Here is a 13,432-nt window from a genome sequence, read left to right on the forward strand (position 1 = left end):
ATCCAGAGGTTACCATATCCCATTCTCTCATTTCCCTCGCAATCCCAGACACCTCCCCGACGTCCCACCCGAGCAGAGGGAGGCCGCAGCTGCGGAAATCCAGCGGCTGCTAGAAAAAAGAGCCATCCAGCATGTCCCCCCAGACCAGTACGAATCAGGCTTTTACTCCAGGTTCTTCTTGCTGCCAGAAAAGACGGGGGACTTCAGACCGATCCTCGACCTATCCCTCTTGAACCTGTCAGTAACCAAGGAAAAGTTCCGGATGGTCGCGCTTCAATCCATTCTCCCCATCCTTCGGGAGAACGACTGGATGTGCTCTATTGACCTCAAAGATGCGTACTACCACATTTTGATGGCCAGACTATCCAGGAGGTTTCTCCGCTTCTGGCTAGGAGCCAGCCATTACCAATTCAGGGCCCTTCTCTTTGGTCTCACCACAGCCCCCCAGGGTGTTCACCAAAGTTCTGTCTGTGATAGCGGCCCACCTACGACTGCAGGGCATTCAGGTTTTCCCATACCTGGACGACTGGCTCCTGACCGCCCCCACAAGGCATCTACTCTGCGCAGCCAGAAACTCCTTTCTTCACCTAGCGACCCGGCTGGGCATCACTATCAACATACAGAAATCTTCCCTTTCTCCAACTCAAACCATAGATTTCATCAGAGCCAGGTTGGACACAAACAGGCGTCTAGCCCTCTTAACTCCAGACAGAGTGCGGACTTTAAGACTTCGTGTGAGGGCCATCCTCCTACCCCAGGCATCCCTGGCGGAATTGGTCCTGAGGGCTTTGGGTTCGATGGCGGCCACCATCAACCTATTGCCGATGGCACGTCTGAACATGAGAGTCCTGCAATGGACTCCCCAAGTTCAATGGTCTTTTCTGCAATTCCCCCTGTACCACCCTATTCCCCTCAGGAGGGTTTGCAGGAAGGTGTTCTTATGGTGGCTCCAATCCCCAGACCTCCAGAAAGGGTGCCCCTTTTCTATGTCCCCTCCCCTAACACGGTGACCACGGACGCCTCTCGCCTCGTGTAGGGGGGGGCATTTTGCGGGCAGGACAGTCCAAGGCACATGGAACAGCACGGAGACCTCTCTGCATATCAATGTCCTAGAGATGAGGGCGGTGCTTTTGGTGTTGCAAGCACTACAGAGCCTTCTTCCTGTAGGAACGATTGCAATCCAGACGGACAACATGGCAGTGGTCTGGTACATCAACAAACAGGGAGGAACCAGGTCTCATCCCCTTTGTCGAGAGGCCATGAGAGTGTGGGAATGGGCAATTTCCACCAACCGCTTTCTCATAGCGATGCACATTCCGGGACGGTCCAACATTTTAGCAGACAAGTTGAGTCGCAACATCGTCTCGCCGTACGAGTGGTCTCTAAACCCAGAAGTAGCAAGGCAGATATTCTCCACTTGGGGTCAACCTTGTTGCAATCTTTTCGCCTCTCCTTCAAATACGAAATGCAACAACTACTTCGCTCTAATTCCCCCACCCGGGGAATCCCCACGAGACGCTCTGGTGCATGCTTGGCCCCCTGGTCTCCTTTATGCTTATCCTCCTCTTCCGCTGATGTTGAAGTTTCTACAGAAAGCCAGTCGGTTGCGGAACAAGATAATCCTCATTGCCCCATTCTGGCCTCGCCAGGCTTGGTTCCCGTATCTTTGGTCTCACCTAGTGAATCCTCCCTGGATTCTGGATCCCATTCTGGATCTCATATCCCATCCATTGGATCTTCCGACCCCGAACAAGCTTACAGCTTGGTTGATCCAGTTCCAAGGTTAGCTAGGACTCCCGGTATCTCTTCCCAGGTCAAAGCTGTTCTGGTGGTGGCGCACAAGCCATCCACCAGAAAGGTCTATGATAGCAAATGGAAATGTTTTTCTATTTGGGCGGAGCACAGAGATTTAGATCCTTTCACAGCTCCGTTGCCTGCGGTGTTAGATTTCCTATCAGGACTCTTCAGTCAGGGCACCAGGTCCTCTACAGTCAAGGTTCAATTGGCGGCTATCTCTCACTACCACGTAGGAAGTTACCTTGGACCGTTGATCTCCTCTAAGTTATGCAAGGCCTTTCTGAAGGGTACTTTCCTACTCAGACCCCCGGTGAAGGAAGCAGTCCCTCCTTGGGACTTAACTTTGGTATTGCAGGCACTTACAGCCTCCCCCCCCCCCATTTGAACCTACAGCTTCAGTAGATCTAAAATTTTTATCATGGAAAACTGCCTTTCTTGTAGCTATCATCTCAGCTCGAAGGGTTTCTGAACTTCAAGCCCTTTGTGCAAAACCGCCTTATTTGTCTTTCCACAAAGACAGAGTCTACCTCAGGACCAATCCCTCCTTTCTTCCAAAAATTGCATCTGAATTGAATATTAATCAGTCCATTAACCTACCAGTTTTTTTCCTAACTACCAGAACAAAGGGGAATATAAGTTGCATCTGTTGGATGTGCACAGACAACTGCGCTTTTATTTACACAGAACAGCTGGTCATAGGCAATCAGATCAGTTGTTCATTTCCTTTGCCAAATTTAACTTAGGAAAGGCTGTTTCTAAAGTCACACTGTCCAGATGGATTTCTCAGTGTATTCTGTTGACATAAGAAAATACTGGTCGGCCCGCACCTCTAGGAGTCCATGCCCACTCTACCCAGTCGCCTTTCGTTCTAGACTCTCGTTGGATGATATCTGCTCAGCAGCAACATGGGCTTCGTCTCATACCTTCATTAATCACTACAAGCTGGATATTGTCTCCAGAGGGAGAGCATCCTTTGGCTCTGCAGTGCTCCGGAACATCCTTCCTTGAGGACCGCCCAAGATTTAGGTAGCTGGGGACTCTGTCCCATAGGTTGATGCACAAATGAAGTTAACTACTTCAGATTAAGAAGTTATGTACTCACCATAACGTTCCATCTGAGTAGGTAAACTTCATTTGTCAGCAACCGACCCCCCCCTCCATCCCCCTGACCTTCGGATGTTTGAGATGTTACCTTCCTTATGGCAAGGGTATGTAGCTAGTTTTGCGGGTGATTTTTGTATGCTTATCTAGCTGTGGGCAAACTCGATCTGAGGTCAGGTAGGGTTGGCAGGGGATTATGGGTGGGGGGAGGAGCTTGGAGCTCAGATCTATGCTATTGGAAACTGCCGGCCCAGATCCGATATGGATCCAAAGACCCATAGGTTGCTGACAAATGAAGTTTACCTACTCGGATGGAACGTTATGGTGAGTACATAACTTTTTATTTAATGCTGTTTGGCTTATCCTCCTCTTTGTGTTCTGTACAGTGAGAGTCATATTGCAGCTTACTAGCAGGAAAATTATTTCCATGTGTTCTCTTACCTAAGCAACTAGCTATTGAATGTTTCATCAACAGCCTCCCCTACAACATTCTTGGCTTGGGCTTTCCTATGGTTGCAGTTCTTGTTGTGAAGTTCATTTCTATGAAATGGAAGTTGCTATTGATTGTTGCCAAGCTGTTTGTCTTCATCAGTGTAGAGGTAACTGAAGATACAGTGAGTATTCGTAATTCCTGCAGACAGCAAAAGACTCAGGAGACCATGATTTTGTCAGCATCTGTGAGTACACTAAGAAATGCTCAGGCTTACACCATCTTGCAACTATTTGGAACATAACAGCTCTGATCCTAATAACATTCAAATATCTGAAAATGTGGGTGTAGCAGTGAATTATGATGTCACCATTTTTTCATGTTAATTTCCCTACATCTCATTAAAAGAAAACTAGTTAGTATTTTGTGTTTGTATGAGTGTGTGTTGGGGGGCTTCCCTGCATTGTTCAAGTGGGAACTTCTCCCCCACCTAACTCCGCATATACTACATTGATACACAGCCATAGAGAACAAGAAAGCTTTAATTCACTTTTGCTTCGTAAATAAAAATGTCACTGGCACTTCAGAAGTTGCATATTGATGAATACAAATTTACAAGTTTGAACTCATCTTCTTTAAACTTGTCCACTCTTGGGTCTTGTTATTAGATGCATGTAATTTGTTTTTGGAGTAGAGAGCTGTTACCAGAAATTTCCCTGTGGATAGGACTGTTCTTATAGCATTATTCCTCACAGGTGCTGATTGATTTTACCAGCAGGCAAGGGAGTTGAGCTGTGCTTCTGCAGTGCTGAATGAAAATGGACCCATTAGGAGAAAGAGCTTTTCAAACCAGCTGATGCTACAGGCTGGTACCCTGATAAACTGAAGGCTCGGGGGGGGGGGGGGTGCGACTGAATCTTGAGCCCTCCTTTTTAAGCACCTTCACTGACTTCATATATTACACAGTGACACAGATACACATACAGTTCTAAAAAAAAGTCAGTAAACCATTGCATAGATTTTTCTTTTTTCATGCATTGTACATATGATTTATTTTTTAACAATTATTTAAGATTAGATTGCCGAAGTCGCACCTTCCTTGGAATTTCACTCCTCCTGAACATTATTTTTCATGTGTTCCCACAGATTCTATTTATTTCTATGTAGTTTGCGCCTTCCATTTTCTAAAAATCCCAACTCCAATTATTTTATAACACGGAACTCAGTTTAATAAACCGTATGCGCTTTCACACTTGGTACTTCATCAGACAATCATAGTGTTAAAAACCAAGCAATATATAGCAGCACCAATAAAATACAACCAATCATCATTGCAAACACAATTAAGAACAATAGTGGCTAACCTGCGGTTTAGTTCTATCGATGTTTTGTCGATGACCTCTTCCTGCTTTGGGATAGTGATGAGGATCAGTTACTCTCCTTTGCGGATATGCTGAATAACTGCCATTTTTTACATTTTACATCCAAGCATTCCCCAGACCACATTGAGTCTTTGGATGTTCAGGTGTTCTTGGGTCCTAATGGTGACATTTCTACCAGACTTTATAGGAAGGATTGCTATTGCACGTCCTTTCTACACAGGAAGAGCATGCATCCACAACATGTTTTTAATAGTGTGGTCAAGGGACAGACGTTGCGTATAGCCAGGTTGACATGTGAAGATGATAATTTCAGAACTAGTTTTGATGCATTACACTCTGAATTTGTGGATAGAGGTTCTACATCTTCTGAGGTTAATAGGGCTTATAGCTACCACTCTGGAGGAGAGGAAGAGCTTAAACCTTACTTCTCTGGATCACCTAGGATAAAGCTCATTGACAAAAGGAAGAAGTATGAGGTATCTGTACTGTTGTCCTATGTGAGGGACTCTAATTGTATTGTAGATATTTTGAGAAAGAATTGGCACATTTTGCATACTGAGTGTGGACTAGAAGAACTGGTGGGTACACGACCTAAGGTTATATATAAAAATAAGAGTACCCTCAAACAGAGACCATGCTATTCAACAAATAGTGCCAGTAGGGATCTGACAGTGGTTGGAACCAAGATGTGTATGAAATGTAATTTCTTTAGATTTGTCGATGAGAGGAATGTTTTTATACATCCAGATACTAAACGGACATGGTACATTAGGGCTAAGGCCAATTGCAATACTAAAAGTATGGTTTTCTGGTTTATGTGGCACATTGTGTTACGTGCTCAAAATGTTATGTGGGTAAAACCAACCGACGCCTACGGAACTTATTTGGGATCATGTATATTGTACAACTAAAGGAATGGAGTATAGTGTACTTGCGAATCATACGATTAGTGTTGGCGTATCACATGCATTTATTTTTCAGGTATTACAAGTCATTCCAGATAGTATTAGACTTGGTAATACATGCAACAAAACTGAAAATGCTGAGTTGAAATGGATCTTGAGACTAGGTGCCCATTTGGGATCTGGTGATTCTGTATCAATTAAACTTGTCCTTAAAGCACGTAGTTTAAAGTAGTGATGTTTATGATTAATCATTTGTATTTATTTAATTGGCATACTGTGCGTTATGTATTTTAGTTGTATTGTTATGTTAGTTACATTCTTATTAATATGCTAGTTTTAAAGCTTTTCAGAAGGTATAGTTATTTAGTGGGCTCTGATTGTTCTTAATTGTGTTCGCAATGATGATTGGTTGTATTTTATTGGTGCTGCTATATATTTGGTTTTTATCAGTGATTGATGAAGCACTTTAAGTGTGAAAGCACTTATGTTTTATTAAACTGAGTTCCGTATTATATTATGTCTCTACAGCTTGATTTTTTTTGTCTTTATTGCCGTGTTTCCGCACAGGTTTGTTGTATTTTGTGGACTTGTATGTTCTCCTGTGCGATTTATTCCTGCCTACCTGCCTGTTTCTTCATTTCTTTTATAACATTCAGAATTCTGTTATGGTTGGTTTAACTTCTGAGTTCCCTTTTCTAGTAATTGCTTTTTTGGCAGCCAACAGCATTAATCTGAGTAGGGCTTTACTATGTCTAGGCAATTCAGTTTTTATATTGCGACTCCCCAAAACAGTACTGAGAAGGTGTGCTAGTCTACTAACTCATTACATTCCCAAAACATGTTCACAAGTACTCCTCTCTTTCCCTTCACACCTCCAACAATTGCTGTTTCCCTAGAGAAAAAAAATCTGAAGTCTAATTACCTATGCAAACACTTCCATGTAAATATTCTAAACTTGTTTAATTCTAACTTTATTGCATACTTGGTAGCCATACAAATGTTTCCTTTGTTCTTTTGTATATTACCTTTCCATTCTCCTTTCCCAGTCTTTTCTAACCTCTTATTATTGATTCTTATAGTTATGCATTATTTTATATACTCTAATGATTATCCTTTTGAGTCCAGAGTGCTCCTTGATCCAGTCAGACTAATTACTTCATCATGAAGCACTTAAGCAATCAGGGCAGTAATTATGCTCCTGTACAAAGAGGTAGTGTGGGCAGTTGTCAGAGCCATCATTCATAAAGCAATCAAGGCAGTAGTTGTACTTCTTGTTACGGAGAGGTGGTGTGAGCAATGGTCAGAGGCATCATCCTTATAAACCGTGAGAATGGAATGTGCAGACCAACTCACTGAGCTACCCTTAAAGTCCTCTTATTGAGTTGAGGATTTCTAGATCTTGTCTGACCAATTTTAGGTGTTCGGCACCCCAGAGACTGACATTCACCATGTAGGGGAACATGGTCTTCCCCTTATCCTGTTAATTTTACCAGGACAAGTCAGAGTTGACCTTGGATATGTTTGTTTCTTCCACAGTGGGAAAGATTACCATACTCCTTACCTCCATTCCCTTGGATTTCACAGTTGATCACAAATGTCAGAGAAGAAACACAAAAGCTTATTTAAGTTGCCCCATTATTGGCTGAAAACCTTGATTGTTAGCCTCTTGGGTTCTTGGAAATACAAGATACCTTTCAAATAAATGGCTTGGAAGCCCCTCTGAACCCCCCCCATCAGCTGTGGTAACATCTGGCTTCAGAGTCAGGTTATGACTCCTGGTTTAGCTCTACTGCTCCCACCTAACCTTCCTTTGAGAGTTTGAGGTGACAGCCACCTGGAAATTTGCCAGGCTTAAGATAAAAGTTGCCTTCATATTTCTAGAGAGAACTTAAATGACCATTTTCGGCCTGACAGTGGTTTTAACCTGCTGCAGACACCTCTATGCCTAAAGTACATCTTGTAGAGGGCTGGACTGTGGCCCAGCTGTGGCTGGTTAAGCACTCCATAAAGGTGAACACATAGCCATCCTCCTTTTGAAAACCACTGCTTCTTGCAACTTGAATTTCATGGTTGACAGGGTTGCTGTCATAAGTTTACGCCTGTTTGTTTAGCAGCCCTGAAGTTCATTTCTTCAAAACCACTTTTCTTCACTTCTGTTTGCAGGACCATGGCATTTCAGATTCTTATTTATAGTTGTCCTTTCACAAAGATCAGGTATTCCTTAGGACAGGCCCACACTTTCTCCCAAACTGTGAGAAATGTTTCTGTCCATTCGTGTGCTTGACTGATTGATTGCATGGGCAGACTCCTGTGGAGAGAAAACCCTACATACCCTGGTTGTGTATTTTTGCCTCATTTGGGAGTATAAGAACTGGGGGAAACTTGATAGCATCTTTGTTTTCTTGATAATTGTAAGCTCCTCCCTCTACCATTTTCCAAGTAGATTGTCGATCAGACAGATCGTCACCCTTTAGAAAATGCTACTGCAAAAAGCTACTCTACCAGGAGTATGGCTACTTGCAATGCTTGCTTCAAGCTTGTTTCTACTGTGGGCATTTTGTCAGAGATACTTTGTCATTGTACTACATCTTCTACAAGCACTGGCTATAGATTGTGATTTCGAGAGTCCTCTTCAAAGCCAGCCCAACCTGCATAGATGAAGAGATCCCCTTCTGTTAGAGTGGTAAATTAGGAGGTTAGCAGACAGAGCAAGATCAAGACTTTATGTAGTTAGCCTAGTTTTTATTTTTTGCACACTGTTTATTCCTGCCCTTGTCATTTTCTTGTTACCACCTTTATCTAAAAAGTGAAGTGTTGGATTGCAGTTAAAAAGCATTTTATCTTGTTTCACTCAGTAGCTTATTTCTATTTTTACCTTTTGACCACCATGTTTGAAGACGTCAGTGGATTTGGGGCTTGGCATCGACGTTGGTGTGTTCTGTCAGGATACTGCATTTCCTACTGGACATATCCAGATGATGAAAAGCGAAAGGTATGATACTTTTGTGAAGTTCAGTTACTGCATTTATGTTTTTATTCACAGTATGTTCGTTACAAGCTGAAGTTTTGTAATATTTGGGTGGCTACTTGGTTATCAAACTTTAAAGAATACAGCATAGTTCACATTTTCAAACGTTTTTTATGGTATCTTTTTTTTTTTTTTTTTTTCCTCTGCCCTTGGGTGGAGAACACCTTCCGATTTTAAGAATTCAGGACTTCATTTATGCATTGCTCGATTCCTAAAAAGACTAAATTCTTTAATCACCTTGTTAACATTTCTGTATATAGATAAATGATACAAATACAGCATTGAATTTAGCAGGTTTAGATAGAGTTCAGATGATCTTCAGTGCGGTAGCTTTAGATCTAGCCAGATGAAATGGAAGCACAGACACACATGCAAGCATGCACATACCACTAAGCAGGCTCTTGCACAGAAGTAGTAGCTTCTACACTTTTCCTGAAGCTATTTACTAAAATTTCAAAAAGTTTCAGGATTTCATTCTCCATCTTAAGTAGTCTTTATGCCAAAACTCAATGTGTTTTGTTTTTGTCACAGTGGCTGCAAAAATAAAACTGTCATGAAGTACTGTATCTTTCTGCTTTCTTGACCCTGGTAATTTGTTATTGGTTGGATTTTGCTTGGACTCCAGTTTAAGTGCTGATTTTTTTTTTTTCATATGGATTAGTGTTTGAGCAAAACTTCTATATCAGAATTGTAAGCAGATGGATGTCTGCCCAACTCCCACAGTTCTTCGGATTTCATGCTCTGGCCAACTCCTCCATAGTACAAGGGTACATTCTTGTGTCCTTGAGTAAGAGAATCAGATGGCTCACATAGTCTTCAGTTCTCTTTCCACAGGTTTGAGTCACTCTGAATTGATGCCAGATCACTGTGAGTGTGTGTGCGAGTGTGTGCCTGACAACTGTAAAATCTACCCAATCCCCAAGGGGATTTCCCCATACCAATTATATCCCCAAGTATGGAGGTGAGAGCCATCCAGAGGACCCATCATATAAACAGCTAAGAGGGTGTTTTGTGCCTCATCCATCCCCCTGCTGCTGAGCACAAGTTTTTTCTGAGAAAACATTACCAATCCCTCCCCAAGAATGTGTATGAATAGGACCATGGCCACAAAGCAGCTGCATATATCTCCTCCAACAGCCTCATTTTTGGTAAAATCCTGCATTCAAAAACATGTCAATGCACACTGTTTAAGCACGGATGTTTCCAGAGTCCCAAAGTTCTGACTCTCACATGGGTCTGATATTAATTCTTTCTATCATAAAGTCCTGCATCCACACCTCCTAAGCATCATGAGGTGTGCGTAATCATCAAATTACCATCCCACAGCTACACTGGCATAGCTTTTAGTGTGTTGGGGGAGAGCATGAAATTGGCAGTTACTGCAGGTGCAAGAGGTAGAGTATCCTCCTTGCAGGCCTAGGCATAAGGCTGTTCATCTCCACAGATGAAAACACTTGGTGGAGTGTAAACATTGTCTGAAATTTTTGATGTTTGTAACTCCACCAGACTCTCCAGTCCTGCAAGAATCTGAGGTTATCTTTAGATGGTGAGTGAACCCAAACCTCTTCTCAGTTGAAGACACTTGAGTTTAAGAAAGAGTTCCCTTAGCTTTTTGCCCTATGAGATATGTCCTGAGGATTTTGACCATTTGACACACTGCAGTATTGTTTGTTTTTGCCAGACCTTGGAGGTTATGGTGTCCTCATTGGTGAGGTCACAGCATAGTTGCTTACATTCTTTTTGGGTTTAGTTGTGGTTACTACCTTCATAGTGCAGTTCACGCACATGAGGATTAAGCTGCTGTAGTAGACTGGTGTCTTGCTTTAGAGCCACCATAAACTCCTGGACTTTTAGTGCCACTTCCTGGAGTGGCAGACAGTCTCCATAAACCTTGTAGTAAGACTTTTCTTTTTGCATCTGAACTTATTGCATATTCTGACTTCATTTGCACTTTGGGAGCTAAATTTAATCTCCCACAAAATGAAGTGAATGTGGTCCACCGTGGAGATGGTGCTCCATGTCAGTCATTTGGAGCACAGAGCAGTGCTCCTGGTATTGAAGGCTTTAGAGGAAACAGCTGTCAAATCCCTGCTCTTAACTGGTTAGACAATCTATCTACTGTGTGGTAATTATGTAATGTAGGCACAAGGTCTTACCCCATCTGCAAAGAACTGATTCTTATCTGACAGTAGGCCATAAAAAGGCATCATTCTCTTAGTGATTACATCCCAGGGTGATGAACAAGCTAATGTATGCTCAAGTTTTCAGTCCTGATCTAGTGCTTCATATTCAGAGGCCATATCTTCTAAGAGTCTTCTGAAAGCGGAACAGTGTGCAGATTGGCCTGCTCTTCTATCAGGAGACTGCAGGTCTTTCCCTGTTTTGGATTCATGTCAGTAGATCCACAGCAATGCGAGTGACAAGACCAGAGAAGAAATTAGACTTCCCCGCCTTACGTTTACAATAAAACAATTTTCTGTTTGGGCTGATGAGTACCCCCTAAGTACCCCCAGTCAGTTAATGTTCGTGCGGTCTTTACATATATCATGTAGCTGTATTACTTTGGTGTCAGTTAAGCTATGTTGCGGTTGTATAGGGCATCATTTTCTGCACATCATGACATTGTGGAGGGCAGAAATGGGGTCAAAAACCAGCTAGGTGAAGTTCTTAAAGAAGTGCTGTATCTCTTTTCTCCTTTGAAGTACCACTTCCCTCTGTTGGATCTGAACTTTGTGATTGACAGGCTTGCCTCTCTGCCATTTAACTTCTTAGCCAATGAAAAACAAAACAATGTTCTGTGCCTCACCAAAGTCCAGTCAAATAAACAAAGTAAAAGTCCAAAAAAACAAAAAGACTGGACACTGCTCAAGTACCAACTCCTTCTATTTATTAAAAAACAGACGTACAAGTGATGAGCGCTTTCGGGCCTCTGCCCTTCATCAGATAAAGCATCTCACAAAGTCAAACACAAGTATAGACCAATAAAAAATCAGTAAAAATCAGTGAAAGACCTGCCTGTTCTTAAGGAAACTCAATTATCCATTTAGATTCAGCTAGCTCAGTTAATTGTTTAATGTCACCACTTAGATAGTAGGGGTGTTTTTATACATCCAGTGACTGGAAGATTGTTTGATCTGAAAGGGAGAGCAACCTGCAGAACCACTGATGTGGTCTATTTGGCAGTGTGTCAATCGCAAGACCAACTGTATGTTTAAAGTTAGGGTCTTGCAGCACCTCTCTTCGATCAGGAATGGGGATATACGCAATGCATTATATAGACACTTAGTAGTTCATCCTACACATAGTTTCAAATTCAAAGTGATAGTGAATGTGAAGCTGAACAAAAGAGGAGGTGACATTAAACAATTAACTGAGCTAGCTGAATCTAAATGGATAATTGAGTTTATGGCACACAGGAGCCCTAGGCTTGGCTGATTCTTATAGATGAGACCCGCCCTAAAGAACAGGCTGTCTAATTGGAGCTTATGGCACAGAGGAGCTAGGCTTAATGAAGTCATTTTATGAGACTCTTATTTACTGATTTTTACTGATTTTTTATTGGTCTATACTTGTTTTAAAATGTTTGACTTTGTGAGATGCTTTATCTGATGAATGGCAGAGGCCCGAAAGCGCTCATCACTTGTACGTCTGTTTTTTAATAAATAGAAGGAGTTGGTACTTGAGCAGTGTCCAGTCTTTTTGGTTTTTTTGAACTTCTTAGCCAAGCAGTACTGAAGTTCATATTGTGCAGTGTCCTCTCCATAGTGGCCATCACATCTTTGATTCACACTACTAAGCTCCAGGCCATTATCTGCACAGAACAATATCCAGTCTTTCATAAAGACATGGCATCCCTAAAACAAGCCCATCTTCCTTCTGAAGGAATTTTCTGAGGTTTCTCTGAACTAGTCCAACCCCCTCCCATGTCCTGATTTTCTTTTATAGCAACAAAATCATGCAAGAGTTATCCACTCTGTGGGTATGGAGTGACAGAGCTGAAGTGAGCAAGTCCGAATGTGTGAGTTTAGGAAGTTGGACCATTTCATGTTTTTTTGCCTAGGAAAGGAAGGGCTTGTGGCTGCCTAACATCCAGTTTTCATGTAGATTGCTAACTGCGTTATTTTTTTCCCTATCTGATAGTTTAACTCCCGTTGGCAGGTGCTGCAGTCAGAGCTCACTCCATTAGACAAGTAGTTGCATGTATTACTTCAGGAATGTCTTGTTTGTAAGCATCTGTGGCATTGACATTTTTTGTCTTCACTAAACATTATTGTTTTGAACATGACTGAGAATCTGGTTACATTTTGAAAGTAAGTGCTGCCAAGATTCAGCTGTGTGTTTGTGCAGTCCTCTGGCCCATTCCACTGTATGGTTACTGCTTAAGATTTGGTCCATCAAGGACCCATGGGAGGGAGTCAACAGATATATTCTTACTGTGTAAGTTGATATATGAGAAGACAACTCTCCTTGTTGCTGTAGCTGTAAAAGTTCCCCATAGGTTGGGTTAGTCAAGTGTATATTCTTGTATAACTTGTTTAATAAAGTAGTGTCAGATCTGCTTTTTAATTTTGGATTCGGCTTGCTAGTGGCATAAGACAGCTGGAATGTTACATCGCAGCATGTCTTGTGCAGATAATTGTACATCCCTGAATGTCGGTTTTACAGGGAAAGAAATGCATAGTTGTTATTGGTGGAGAAGAAATACCCAACCAAGAGCTCATCAAGGAGATTTTCTTATATTCTTACTGTTAGGGTGCATCTGTTATGTTTCTTGATAGATGACCAATTT

The 13,432-nt window shown here is 42.1% G+C and overlaps 1 protein-coding gene across 1 annotated transcript in view; it reads left to right on the forward strand.

Annotated features, from left to right (window-relative positions):
- The window catches only part of LOC122796501 (anillin-like), a gene marked incomplete at its 5' end in the record, with an annotated part of 1,089,678 nt that overhangs the window by 945,077 nt on the left and 131,169 nt on the right, over positions 1-13,432 (forward strand). The window contains 1 exon segment of the mRNA XM_044065033.1: positions 8,500-8,607. Coding sequence (XP_043920968.1) covers positions 8,500-8,607 — 108 coding nt within the window.

Source organism: Protopterus annectens, chromosome 3.part0 (assembly GCF_019279795.1).
Source record: "Protopterus annectens isolate FY-2018-M chromosome 3.part0, PAN1.0, whole genome shotgun sequence".
Taxonomy (NCBI): domain Eukaryota; kingdom Metazoa; phylum Chordata; order Ceratodontiformes; family Protopteridae; genus Protopterus; species Protopterus annectens.